This window comes from Hippichthys cyanospilos, chromosome 2 (assembly GCF_059441005.1).
Source record: "Hippichthys cyanospilos isolate Australia breed blue-spotted pipefish chromosome 2, RoL_Hcya_1.0, whole genome shotgun sequence".
Classification (NCBI taxonomy): Eukaryota; Metazoa; Chordata; class Actinopteri; order Syngnathiformes; family Syngnathidae; genus Hippichthys; species Hippichthys cyanospilos.
The window spans coordinates 14068913-14083950 of NC_142370.1; the positions used below are offsets into that span (position 1 = coordinate 14068913).

The 15038-nt window shown below is 41.0% G+C and overlaps 1 protein-coding gene and 1 long non-coding RNA gene across 2 annotated transcripts; one reads left to right on the plus strand and one right to left on the minus strand.

Moving 5' to 3' along the window:
• Positions 1 to 1889: 1889 nt before the first annotated feature.
• On the minus strand, positions 1890 to 11596 carry LOC148427472 (transmembrane protein 47-like). The gene is made up of 3 exons (XM_088408916.1): positions 11196 to 11596; positions 4334 to 4474; positions 1890 to 2867 (listed from the first exon to the last, which is right to left on the minus strand). The coding sequence occupies exons 1-3, from the start codon at positions 11422 to 11424 to the stop codon at positions 2689 to 2691; spliced, it is 549 nt and encodes a 182-aa protein (XP_088265042.1). The 5' UTR covers positions 11425 to 11596; the 3' UTR covers positions 1890 to 2688.
• Positions 5906 to 7932, plus strand: LOC148427473 (uncharacterized). The gene is made up of 3 exons (XR_015864900.1): positions 5906 to 6153; positions 6737 to 6823; positions 6916 to 7932. It is a non-coding gene; the product is annotated as an uncharacterized LOC148427473 (long non-coding RNA).
• Positions 11597 to 15038: the final 3442 nt, after the last annotated feature.

A 15038-nucleotide genomic window follows, 5' to 3' on the forward strand; every position in this document is an offset into this window, starting at 1 on the left:
ATATTTAAAGATACTTTCAAAGTAAAAATAATTTTTTATGCAAGTTAATGAGGGCTTTCCAGGATTCGTGATTTCCATAATCAAAAATAGTGTTTCACGTAAGTTTACTTAGTTTACTAGGTTAGTGTGTATTTTGCATTGAACACAGTCGGGCTGCCCATCCTTTTTCCATCGAGTCACCTCCAGAAAAAAAACGGAAGCGAGAGTTTTCACTCACTGCAGTTTATAAAACATGTTAATTATCAATTCGGTGTAAGTCAACATATGCTTAGGATAGGCAAATCAGCATGGTGTTGTCGGTGACAAAGCAAGAAGTTTTATTATTATTATTTTGTACCCTTTTAGGTCACAAAATAGTTTTATATCTTGTTACATTATGTCGTAACATTACTTCATTTACGTATCAAATCTTCCTTGGCTTTTTGTACATTTAAAAATGTGATATGTAAATCAAGATTTGTTGCATTTTTATCCTTTATTTAAATGTGTGTTATTTTTCAGTATCTTGCAGAGAACCAGCCTATTCATGTGTTTTATTGCATTCTCAATTTTGTCTCAGCGAGACAGCAAAGTTATTGGTATGCCTCCCCAACATGAGACATCATTGGAAAGGCCAGGATGTCCTGTACTGAGCACACCTGGACTTAGTCAAGTAGCTCGAGTGAGTCAAGTTACGTTATAGACCAAAAACAAATGCCCACTACAGTGGACAGAAATGAATAGGATGGGTCTCCGGGGGAGATTGTTTTGCTTCTTTGAGACGTTTTGAGGCATCTAAAATATTAGAATATAAGGCATACCATTAAAATTCCTCAAACAGGACTTTGGACATCACTGATGTGTGCAGCGCTTCTACAAGCAGATTTCTGCAAACAAAGTTTATTTTGAGACATGATGTAACACAGGCATATTTTAAAACTTGGTCTTTGCATCTTTTGCACACAAACTTGACACTGTCTTGTTTTTACATTAAAATGCAGTGGCCTTTTTCATGTATCTAACCCTGTTCAAAGATTAAAAGGCTGATCTAGCAAACCACTAAGCACACACAATAGATGTTCCTAGGTAGCTAAACAGTCTCACAAGCAGCTGCAGGAGTGGCACCTCCTGCCAGGTGATATTCTACCCCCTTTGTCCGTGACCCACCGAGCTGTGGCATCTCTCAACAACGATGAAGGTCAGATGAGGAGGACAATGTGATTAGGTGAGCTATGACAAACTGAAGATGATTAATTGTGTCATCTTGAGGAACTGCAAACAGAAAACAACCGCTGCTGTAGTGTTGTGTGAGTTGTGTCATTCTAATGGAATGGTTTTGACATTTTTTAGTTGTTTTATTCCACAATTATGCATGTTATGTTTACTGACACCTTTGGCGTGAATAGAGCCTCCCCCTGGAATATTAAATATACTTTTACATTTAATACACTCAATTTGATGGAACAGATATCCTGTAATGGATAAAAAATGTTTAAGCCACTGTAACATTATTCCGTGTTTTTCATTTTTCTCATTTTTCTCTTGCAAACCACTGGAGGAAGGCACCTTGCCACACCGAATTAAGACTTGCCTGTTGACTTTGGGTAGGACTTAAGCAGGGTGGCAAAGAGTTGCCACGGTCACTCTCACAATGGGCAAATACAATACAATGACGGACAAGAAAGGATTTGCCGTCAATGTTTAGTTTGTTCAGGATTATTATTTTCTTTTAGGTTTCTCATTATTCATGGGCAGGCACGGTGGAAGGAAAACGGTCACCATGACGGACAAACACTCAGTCTATCTGGACAGACTACACCAATGTTCTTTTGTCCAAAACAACCCAGAAAGCTAGATGAATCTGACCCAAATATTGTCTGTTCTTTTTTTTTGTGTAATCCATTGATTGATCCATGACTCACCCTCAAGCTATTCATATTTACTGCATATTTAAATTTACATTATAAAACACATTTGTTTTTTATTTAAATGACAGCCTGACTATATAAGGTATAAAGAAAGACACACACCCCTCACAGGAGTGTCGCGTCACCCTGGCCACTCCACAGAAAAACTTTGACCGGTTGCCTCTCAATCGCAGTGTTATTTTTATATCTTGCAATTTTCAATTTTGATTTCTGGCATTTTCTTTCCCTTGACTCACTGCCAGCCAGCTTCCGAGCAATCAAAATTACGTTAATATCGTCCCCTGCTGATTTCATTAGCACAAACGCATTAAATGAATGTGTCCGCTGTTTCCGACAAGTTGACCAAATTCAAATCTGGCGCGCTGTGAGGGAGCTGAGTGTAGTCCAGGGCGACACAGAAGATGGCAGCTAATCAATCGTAACAGCTTTGGACATGTACCCCGAAGGGTTGCTACGGTGACCGAAATGTAAGTCGGTAACAGAGATATACTGTACATTGGCAGAGAGGTTTCGCCTACAAGTGTAAAGTCTATGATGATGAATTTGAGAATAATATAAAAGTGGGCGCGTGGATGTTTTGGAGGCTAAGTTACATGCTCATCATCTTTCCCGATGGCTCAGCTGGCAGAATGGAGGCGAAATGAGGCGACGGCGTAAGCTCATGTACCTACAACAATCTCTAAGAGCTCATGGCAAATGAGTGAGTGAAATGCACCCAACCACTCCCACAGCAACTCCCGCAATCCCAAAAGCATCGCCCGGCATGGAAGGCCCAATGGCGCTAGTAGTACTCCTCGTAGCTCTTGGGGTTGAGGCAGTACAGGATGCCCCCGCCGAAAGCAAAAATGGTTCCGCCCCAGGCCAGGCCATAGCCCCAGTTGAACTCATGGTAAATCTTCAGGTTGATGCTCTCAATGAACTTGATGGGGTAGAGCACCAAGCTGCAGGCCTGCAGGACCACTAGAGAGGAGACACATCAAGTCATTGGGGCTGCGACTGAGAATCGATAAAACCGCCATTTAGAAGACATGTCAGAAAGTGATCATTCTCATCAAAATGCATGGTACATAATAGTTTGTCATTAGCATCTATCAATTTTGACTGTGGGGAGGGACATAAAGAATAAACAAAGAATGATGGCTAAGAGATGGATGGAAGTACGGAGAAACAAAGAAATGAATCAAGTCTGGGGAAGACAAATTGGGAAAAGGGGGAGGAAATAAGCAGTGAGCAAGAGCTGGGAAAATCACAAGATTAAGACAGAAAAGCAGAAGAAGGAGGTGCAGGAACAATAACGAAAACAGGACAAAATATTAGGGCTGTATGACTGATGCAAGTTATTGAAATCAGCTTTGCCCATTAGGCAATAAGGCAAATGCTGTACAGCGCCATGGCCTCTGGGAGCACAAAAAAAAAAGATATCAAGTATCAGTATCTTGCCGATACCCGGACTTACTTTAAAGTACAGTACTCGAGATGGCAGCCGATATTATAGTAGTATCGGGCGCTCACATGGAGCAGTTTCACCATCATGAACTAGAAATTACAAATTAGGATAGAAAAGTGCCATTCATTTCATGAAAGAATATTGGAACAGAGGCAGTGGTTAGCACATCGGCCTCCCACTTCAGGGACCCGAGTTGAAATCCACCTCGCTCCAGCCTTCCTGTGTGGAGTTTGCATGTTCTCCCCAAGCCTGCGTGGGTTCTCTCCGGCTTCCTCCCACATTCCAAAAACATGCATGGCAGGTGGATTGGACATTCTAAAGTGTCCTTAGGTGTGATTGCATGTGTGACAGTTTGTTGGTCTCTGTGTGCCCTGCAATTAGCTGACAACCAGTTAAGGGTGTCTCCCACCTACTGCACCAAGTTAGCTGGGATAGGCACCAGCAAGCCTGCGAACCTTGTGAGGATAAGCGGCTATAGAAAAGGGATGGATGAAATTTTGGAATATGTAGCTCTATCTTCAAAAATATCTGTCCTTGTTCTGTAGGGAATTGTTGTATATCATGAGTACTAGTGGTATCGGTACATGGTGTCGCTGACAACTCAGGGGTTGAGAATTTGTACTGGTACAGTCTGAAAAAAGTGGTATCGAACATCTTAAAACTCAAGCTGCAGCAAGAAAAATATGCATCTGTGTCTTCTAATTACATTATTTTAAATGCTATTTAAAACATTTTAATTCAAGACAACATTAAACAAAAAGAGAACACGTTATTAAGAGAGGAAATAAAAGTAACAATAAATGTATTTATTATTCAATGAAGCTGTGAAGTTCAGTGAAACCAGAAACAGGGAGGAAATCCACAGCTGATCTGTTTTTGACGATAAACTGTGTCGACGAAGGTTTGCAGCGGGAGATTGTGCAGATGGCCAGAGGTCCCCTTCGACCTTGTGGCGTTGCTGTGATGTGTGCCTACCCACCTGCAGCAAAAAGCATGAAGGCGACAGGCCTGTAGAATCGCCGTCTGGTGCCGATGCACACAGCCACCAGAGCCACCAGGAATGACATCAGCACCAGGGCTCCGCCTCCTAGCAACATGGCCAGTGTGGCAACCTGCCAATCTGGAGAAAGGATGGAAGGAGAGTGGAAATAGAAGAATAGTAATTGCGGCATGTTGCTATTGGGAGGTTGTTGTTTTTTTAAATAACAAAGCTTTTTAAGATTTCTGAATTAAGTTCACAATTCAAACACACACGCACTAGATGGTGACAATCTCAAAGTCAAGTCAAGTATGTCTCCTCACATTGATGCAAGGTTAATCTATCTGAATCATACAGCTCCCAAAAAAGATCGTGCCAACTTGAAAGTGTGAAAAGTCTCAGTTATTTATGAATCCAAATAGTTGCAAACACTGATGTCTGTTTTTGGGGAGTTCTCGGAATAAAAAAGAAAACAGGATTTGTTTATAAAAAAAAATCTAAGTCAGATCAACACACCCAACTCCAGGCCCTGTTATCTAGCTAGCTTATGACAGTACTTCATCAAATGGTTACACCCTAATGAAGAACATCCTTCACGGCTGATTGTGAAAAAGTGAACGTATAATGATGAATGTTAGGCTCCACAAGTGTCGCACGAGTTGGATGAGCTGAGGAAACTGTTCAGTCATGGAAATTAACCAGACGACTTTTAAAGGAAGATTATGTGCCGACAATAACTGCGATTTTAAATCGTTCATAATTCACTTCCCCATCTAAGGCCCTAGTTCCCGCTGAAGAAAAGCAGTCCAGTGTATTGGGAATGGGACGAGACACAAATCCCACGAGTCTCACGAGACTCATATGAGATTTTGGCAAATAGCCTATATAATAATGCCTAATATACGTTTTCTACATTTCACAGCATTGTGTCAAAGATGGAAGCGATAAACTCTTTAAATTCAGTGAACATAGATATCTAGAGAAAAAGTCAAACATTGTGCCACTTGCTAGCTTGTGGTCAGGAGGAAGACCACAAGTAGTAAGTAACAAGTACTGTAGTAAGAAGTAGTCAGGTAAAGGAGGATTTGGGGGAAATACTGTTTTAAGCTTCTTTTTTTAACGTATTTTTTTTTAATACGTTAAAGACACATGTCCGAACAAGGTCGACAGTGTGATTAGACCGAGGGGCTACAGAGAGGAAAAGTTATCCGTGCGCACAATCACACCTAATGATAATTTAGTACGTCCAATACATCAGGAGTGAGGGAGGAAGCCGGCGTGCCTGGAGAGAACCACTCGAGCTTGGGGACAACATGCAAGCTCCACACTGGAAGGCCGGAGTCAGGTGGATTTGAACTCGGGTCCCTGCTCTGTGAGGCGGACATGCTAACCACTGCTTCACTGAGCCACCCCTCATATTAAGTCTAAGAACATTTTTATCTCTACAGAGGGTTCAGAAATATGTCAAAAAAGAGACACAAACATAAAAGCAGGGAAAAGACATGAAAGAGAAGCAAAACAAAAGAAGCAAGAATTCTATTAGGGTGAAAAGGAGGAAGCTAGACTCGATATAGACTACAGGAAAGAAAGAAATGTGATGAAAAGTAAAGGATGAAAATGGGATCAAGGAAGAAAAGGAAAACCTGGAAATAAATCAAGTCAATAAAGCACAAATGAAGTCAGCATTCAAGAGCGGGTGGTGCAAATAGAAGAGCAAAACGAGGAGTAACGTTACAAGGGCAAAGTGAGGGCAGCGTGAAAAGAGATGACGGGAGGGGCAGACGAGGAGAGGAAGGAGACAAGAAAAAGCTAAGTGAAAGGTAATGAAGAGTGGGAGCACTTAGTTCACTTAGCTGACAAAAGGCCTGCACTTGAAAATCTTGCCTAGCAATATTTATATATAGTGGACAGGCTAGCTTGATGTGCACTCAAATAATACATAGACCTTGTTCCATATCCAAACATCCACCTCAAGTTTGCGCTGTCGTCTTCATCCTTTATCAACCTAGATAGAAGCAAACTCAAAGCCAAGATGTGTGGAAAGTGAGTTCAAAAAGGGACTACAGTATAAAACAGGTTTCCTCCATTGTTCTAATATTCAAGTAATCAGATATGTTTGGGATCCTACACTTGTACCCCTCTCCCCAGAGGAGCACAGTTTGGCAGTTGCTTTTTTCCCTCTTTCACATTATTGTTGTTTTCTTTTTTAATGGTCCGACCAGTCAGCCCTCCCGTTCAGTCTCTCTTGGCTTCATTATTTTTTTTTTAGCCCTTCCCTTCTGTCTCTCTTGGTTTCATTATTTTTTGAGCGTTTCTTGGACAGAATCAAACAGTTAATGAATTTCCAATTTAGATTCTCATACCACACTGTAGTCTGTGACTTTGATTGTGTGGCTTTGAAAGGCAGGGCCTGGCTTCGTGAGTGATGTGGAAGTCAGTGAACGAGAGCGTAGAAGTCCCGCCGTCCCTGGAAGGCCATACTGCGCACAGGTGAAGTCGGACTTGGACTTGTCGGTATGGAGTGCTTTTTCTTTGTAAATCCGGATGTAGATCACAATCTTGTTCCCGTTTGGTACTTTCAGAACTGTGGAATTGACCGCGGCGGAGCAAATTTGTCTAGTCCTACTTTACGTAGGTGGACGGCGCAGCCACGACGCAGCACAGCGCCGGATATACAGGATATGGAACCGCTCTCATTCCTTAACATGGCTGCACACAGTGCTGTTCACAACGCAGCAGAGCGCAGCGAAGCGGGGCAGAGACGCAACTACATCTTGAGGGATGTGAAGTATAATTGCCATATCGAACAAATACGCGTCAATGGGGGATTGGGTGATAGTTTCAAAATGCTTCATGACTCAGCTTGATTTTCTGCGTCATTGTTAAAAGAAAACTCAATTTGTTATTATAGTATAAATTAGGCCTCAACTAAACCTATTTTGCCTCATCAATATGAACAGTAACCTAAACAGATATCTCTTAATCCAGATATCTGTCAAACTCCTATTTTAATATTAATGCTAATAGCATTGACATGTATCACCAGAAAGCACCATATAAAGATGGACGCTTTAAAAAATAGAAATAAGACAGCGTAAGAAAACAAAAGCCAGAGTGTGGCGGCAGTATAGCTGACTCTTTGTTTAATTATTTTTAAAAATTTGAATCGAGAAACATTTTGGAACCAATTTAAGATTCAGAACCAGAAGCTTCCAAATCAAACGATCCCCATCCTTACATGTAACATCATTTTCAAGCGAAAAAATGTGCTTAATAATTCTGTCGTAACCTTAAACAAATAATTCAACCTTTAAAACTGAAAATGGCTGAAGAAGTATACAGTATTGTCCCTTTAACAGCCCCGAAATGCGAAATCTAAATAATTGAGCGCTATATAGTTTTATTATAACAACGCATGTGTGATGTCATATGGGGATTGGCATCTTTGTGATGACATGGGATGACGCAGAAATACCTCTCGTTATGTTCACCCTGCAAGCAGCGACGCTAATGTTGCCAGCTATTTTCTTGTCCTATCTGTCTGCCACAGACGAATGCAACATCAGTTCCCGTTCCATCTTTGGCTGCCACAAATAGAAACAGGCGTCTCTGGAGGGTGTTGGGGGTGGGGGAGCGGGCATTTGACCGGAGAGGGATGATTCAAGAAAGGAAGCGGATTGGCTTGAATTAAATACGATTTTAAAGGGTTGCCTTTGCGCGTCAAATATTTTAATTAATCCAGAGCGACATTTCTGTTAAAAGAGCTGTGTCTGTCTTTGTATGAGTGTGTCTATGAGAAGACAAAATATTCTGGTTTGATCGACAACCATTTCCAAGTGCGATTCTGAATGTGTACTAATTGTTAGTAGAGAGACTCCCTCTAGTGGCAAATTGAAAAATCACTACCTTAATACATCCCATCCACCCATCCATCCATTTTCTATAGTCGCTCATCCTCACAAGGGTCGCCGGCTTGCTGGTGCCTGTCCCAGCTGTCTTTGGGCTGTAGGCGGGAGACACCCTGAGCTGGTTGTCCGCCAGTTATAGGGCACCCTGACACAAACAACAATTCACTCTCGCAACCATATCTAAGGACGATTTAGAGTGTCCAATACACCTGCCATGCATGTTTTTGGAATATGGGAGAAAGCCAGAACGCCCGGAGAGAATCCACGCAGGCACAGGGAGAACATGAAACTCCACACAGTAAGGGGCAAACTGGAATTGAACTCAGGTCTCATAACTGTGAGGTGACATGCTAAACACTCTTCCACCATGCTGCCCTACCTTAATATTGTTCATTTGAATTGAACTTTCAAGTTGAATTACTAGTTAATCTCTCAAACGATTTGTAAAAAAAAATACAATGGTACTTTTTTTTGTTTATCTCATGTATATAAAATTATACATTTTGATGCAGTCATTATTCAGGTAGTTTTTGTATACTATTACTGGGCAATATTAATGTTTAAACAAGAAACTACAATGCTTATAGTTATAATGTATATACGTTTTGTAGCAAAAATGATATTTGAATATTATTTAGGTGGCACTTAAAATGTTTGACTAATAGCGCAGTAGAGATAAGGCGTGAACCCATACCTGAAATCAGCATTAATTACATTTAAGCAAACTAGTAATAGGGAACAATAGGAAATAACAAATAAAAACAAAGATGAAAATGAATACCAAATTGCAACTGTTCCCTCTTCCACAGATGTAGAAGAGAGCAGGGAGTTTGTGTTGTCTTTCAAGGTTAGGTTGAGGTCATACTGTGATACCAGGACTAAACCGCCATGCTTCCTTTGTTTGAATCTGAGAAGTAATATCATGTTTGTGTGTGGGAAAAATGCTTGACAAGCAAAATAAAGAACTTTGGAATCTGAATTTTTTGACCGACCTTGTCACTCTTAGGAAGTTGCAGGCTACAAGATCCATGACAAGGGCGGGCAATATTCTCTCTGACCCATCACATCCTGGTAACCAACTCTTCCCTCAGGTACCAGTAAGCGCTTTGAACTATTTATAGTAAAAGCAGCAGACATTACAAAAGCTTCTTCCCATTCACTAAACGGATGACTCGAAATTCTACAGTGAAACCATACAAATGTTTGCTCATTTTTGCACATCTCTATGGCGGCGTTATTGTATTGAATATAGACTTTCTGCATAAATGTGCCGTTAAAGTTGTCACAATCAGCCATTGTGCCACTTAGTGACGACTGATAATGACATCACAGTTACCCAAGGCCCAGATAAGTCATGATTTTTCATTAGCCAAGCTTTGAGTAATTGCAATGTCCTTTTCAGTTGAGCGCAGTTGGCAAAAAGGCAATTTCCTGAAATGCTTAAATATGGGAGAGAATTTGCTGCTTAATTCATATTCCACTGTTGCAATATTAATCAGAATACCACGTTTAGCTAGTGGGGTCACATACAACGTATTACTGAAAAGAAATGTTTTATGTTGACTTCCCCTCGAAAGGTACAGGTAACGGATGGGACTGAATGAGCAAGTGTCGGAATGTTAATAGGTGAAAGAATAAAGGGAGTTTGGAGGTACTGCACAGTGAGTTTTTTTTATTATTATTTTTAGATTTGATACAAGTAGAGAGTTGATACTAAAAATAGTCACATCATTGATTTCTCTATGGTTGCTCAACTATTATTACAAAATAAAAAATTCTAATTTGCTAAATTCTGAGCAACCAATCAAGTGGAAGGGCTACACTTTTACACCCAATAGAACAACTTTCTACATTGGTGTGCAAAGCAGCTCTAGAAAAAAATATCCTCGGTGCCAATTAAAATGTGAGCAGAAACTTCCAGGGAGCCAAGTCGCCAAGGGAGCTGGCAAATGGCAGTGCACAACTTCTTTATTTTTAACATGTAAAGAAGTCATGGAAAAGGCAAGGAGGTGCAAGGTTGCAACGACAGAGAAATCAAAGTGTGACATGAAATATTCAGCTAGCCCTCACAGGAGGCTGTCCACAAATAGGTCAGCACAATACGGCGTAATATTGGTGCGCGCACACAAACACACACACACACACACACACACACACACACTCCCATCAGCACACAGTGCACATCAATGGCTTTTTCAGGGAGCTTTAGTGGATTCCGTAAAGGTAGAATAATTGTACAGTTTCAGTCAGTGCCAGTCAGCTACCACTTAGCTGTGGTGGTAAATAAAACATGACAGTATTTTAAATAGAAGTCCATGCCAAAATAAAGACTCACAAAGCGGTCTCGTCTCGTGTTTAAGAACAAGCCCATCACATCGCACATGACACAAATTAAGTTAATATAAGACAGTTGAATGATTTTTGAAGTTCTACACAAAAAGTGAATCTCATAATGTACAGTCATTAAACACTAAATGTGGAAGTTGTTAGCATAGGTTGTTGGCATCAGTGTGTCGTAGCCTGTGTGTCATATTTGTTTCTTTTTTGTAAACAAAACAAAACAATAAATTCAACTTGGGAACTTTTGGGAACAGATTTTCCCCCATAAGGTCCACAAGCAAAAACAAATTGGACACCTTTGTTTTATGCAGAAAGTGCCAGAAAAAAAAAAGATTCCAATCCTTGTTTTATCAAATTTACACTACACATGGCAAAAACAAATCCTTTTCCCTTGGGTCATCCGCACCCCTTCTGGCATCGCCTCACGCCCACCCACACACCCAATTTGAGAAACACTGCCCTAGTCCAACCTGCTCACCTGTAAACCCTGAAAAGTTTCGGAAGCCCCAATTCGCACAGCCTTGCAGTGTTGAAATAATAATAATAATAATAATAATAATAATAATAATAATGTAGCTCTCGCAATGCCGGGGTCGCCCTGACGATCATCTCACCTGAGCTCAGCGTGGTACCGCACAGCCACTTGTCGCTGCTCGTCGGCTTCCAGCAGGACTCCCACAAGGACAGGTAGTACTGGTCGTCGGCCGTCACCCAAGCGGGACTCATGACGGCGCCCACGTCCAGGCACAACGCCAGGAAAACGCACAGCAGCCCGACCAGCTTGAGCGGCGTGAGCGGGGAGCTCCGCGCCGACTCCTCCGTCTCGGTGACGGCCGACGACATGGCGGCGCCCGCGGATGCGAGGGAGCGGCGGACCGGGCGGAGGGCGGACGGGAAAGAATTCCGAAAGGGAGAACTACGTGCTTTTTCATGGGTTATCCCCGCGCGCCGGACGGGACGTGTGCCGTGCGGGCATCACTGGAGCCGAGCAACCGGGCTTGATAGGCTCGCCTCAAACCGCTGACGTCACATGCTATGGGTGGTAACGATGTGCAAAATCCTTTCCTTGCGTTTTCCGAGTACGAATATTTTTTCCCCAATTTCTTTTTACTTTTACAGCAGTACGGGATTTCGAAAACAAGATCTGCACAATAGCCAAAAGGAACCATTTCGTTCGTAGTTGTGATTGGGCTTCTGGCTCAGGGAACCGTTCGTTTATGAACCGTTTCAGTTCAAAAGACAGACTTGTGATTTTTAGTTTATTTTGAAACATCGATATTTTACTCTTAAAACAACAATGGGATTAGTGATACACTGTGCAATTCTTTCAAGTGGTCAAATCAGAGTTGTCCAATGTCCCCCCCAATTGCCCCCCCCCCCCCCCCCCCCCCCCATATACTAAAAATACATGTGGACAGGGCCCTCAATATTCAAGTTCTGAAATAAAAGCATAGTTTGCGTCAAATTTGATTTTCACTAAAAATGATACATTAGCGCAGGAATGGGTAACTGATGGCCACACTTTGAGTGACCCATTGATAAACCACAGATGAACATTAATGTGTTGCGCTCAAAGGCTAGAATTTAAAACATTACAAAAACAAATCTGAAAATAATCTAAAAATAACGCAAGTTGCCCAGTTCAAAGGAAAAGCTAACAGTCACTTAATTAAGCATTGGATCTTATTAGAATGTTGTAGTTTGTCCATTTATTTTTTATGGCCTGACAGAACCACTTTGTGAAAGCTCAGTTGGGACAAGATTTTCTGCTGATTATAGCGAGATTGCTCTTTAAATGTTTTGCACAGTTTTCATGGTAAGGCGTTCACCCTGAAATCTGTCTAATCATCAAACTAAAATAAAGCTTACCTTGCAATTATTTTCCAAGCTCGTGATCACCTTTTTGATCACGCTATAAAGTAGTCGTAGAAGGCAATGATGGCATGGCAGGTATTAAATATGTCCCACAAGCTATGCTGATGTCCTTATCAGTGGAAATAAAGACTACTTAGTCACAGAGGTATACGAGTCTTTCTAAAGTTAAAAAAAAAATAGAGGCCTCTATCAGAATGTCAAGTGTGCATTACTGTGCAATTATTACATAGATCTGTAGGAACCCTAATAAATGACTAGTACTACTACTGTATATGTAAAATGGCCTTTACATGATGAAAACATTACTGGTGAGGCCACAGCGATGTATATTTAAAAGTGTATACAGTAAAAATCTAAAATCTACGCACCCCTGTTCAAAAGCCACATCTTTTTGATTAACAGACCAAAATTAATCATCAACTGTAACCCGTGCAATGCATTGGGGCAAATAAAAATGTTTGAGGAAAAAAAAAAATAGGTGTGCACCCCCTTTCATAACTGGTCTGTGGCTGTATTGTTAATTCACCACATTTAAACATAGTATGTCAAGCGGGGGTCAGCGTACGCTTGCTACAATATAAAACACTGGCGATATACCCCAAAATAAGTTTGAGTGTTGTAATCATTTCCTGACTTTTAGATTTGACTTTCTAGCAGAAAACTGAAGGTTTTCTGAGAACACTGCCTGCAATGTTGAACCTCGCAAAGACAAAACATGAAAAGTAATGTCAAATGGGATCAAAAAGTCAGCGGTGCATGCGAGAACAATGCTTCAGGGGAGATGGCGTGTACGTATTTCATATACATATTTGTTGACAAATCAAGACGATGCAGGTTCGGGTATGTGTGCCCCCAACCCAATGCCTCATTCTCAGCAGGTGTTTCCATAGCAACAGATAAGCCACGCTAACAGTAATTAGTTGATGTTCTATTGCCTCGAGTCATGAGAAAGAAAGACAATGAGATCCCCATCAAGTCAAGATATAAAACACCGGGGCAAACAAACAAAAACAGAACAATGCAGCTGATGTGAACACACTCATTTTTCACTTTCAAAGTTCCAAGTCTAGTTCCAATTCAGCAGTGCAGAATTAACATTTTCATTTGGCTTTCAATTCCATTTTCAAACCCCACATGCATAGGCACATGGTGTATTATGCATATAGAAGGCTTTCATCTTTTCTCAGCTCTCACGTGTCCAAAAGAAAAAAAAATCAGGCCTGCTTCTGTGTGTGTATGTCAAGGACGAAAGTTATGATGACTTAACAGATTTGTGTGTGAGTGTGCGTTTTAGTGTGTGCATATGTTGCCTGATGAAGAGGTAGAGTTGCAGTAGCAGGATATGAAATATGCAAAGGAGGTGGAATAAGAATCTGCTATCATTTCCTTCTCTCTCTCACAAACAAAAATCTAAGACTGTCCATTTGCCACGTTAAGATTCAAAACAGTTCATTTCATGGCATCCCTGTCTTATGTTTTTTTCATGTTGCGATGTGGAATACTGAGTTTTTTCGTCCCCTCTTTGAGGTATTGTCCCAGCTTTCGGCAAAAACAACTGTCATGACCCTAGGGGCTTGGCTATTTGTGTTGTTTTGTCTCCAGCTGCAGGCGTTTTTAGGTGATTACACTTATTTTCAGTTGCCTTCACACTTGCCTCCCTGCAACGCGTCACTACAATGCTGGCCTGCTATTGGTCGTCCTCACTCGTTTCAAAATGGCGGAACGGTAAAGCTTTGTTCGATTGTGAGCGGCTACAAAACGTTATTCACTCGGAGGGGCTCGGTTGCCAAAATAACTTCATTTTGACGCGTGCAGCTGCACGGAACTTAAACCAGGCCAAAACTTGAAGACAGGATAAAAATAAAAAAGATGAAAGATGGATGAAGTAAGCGACAGACACTATGCAAGAAATTGATGTATGAATATGAATGATTATTGTAGATTTGGCAATTTCTTTCTTTTTTCTTTTTTTTAAATGTTAGATGATTTCGTTTTTAACTTCAGTCAGATTGTAGAGTGCATAACACATTTTTTATGTTTACGTCACAGACATAGATTTGCTATTGTGAAAAGACCCCTGTTGTGAAAAATTTCTGGCTGCAAATATGATTTAGTTTTAGAGTTCTACTGTACTTTGTACAGACATACTGTATATTTTTTAAGAGCGGTCTCTGTTGATTTGGCCTCTCTTAAGAGGATCGCCTTCCAAAACAATTAAAAAGATTTTCCAAAATCCATATAACCTTCAATACAATCCGAAAGGCCCAAGTTCTCTGGAGTTGTTTTTCATGACGTAAATGCCGTTTCCTTTCAGTTTTCTACCAGTGATAGGATAAAAGAGGTAAACAAGATATGATGGAATGTCACAATATTTTGGAGACGCAAGCTAGCCAAGGTCAAATCGGTACACACACCACACGCACACATCTCGGCTCACGTAATTTTCAACCTCTGGTGCCATATAATGATGCACATTGCAAGAACCTCCCCTTCCCTCACACACTCAACTCGAGTGATGGAAGGGGAGTTTTCAGAACATAATCTCAATCTTTCTCGGGGTTGTCCAGGATATGATTTAAAAG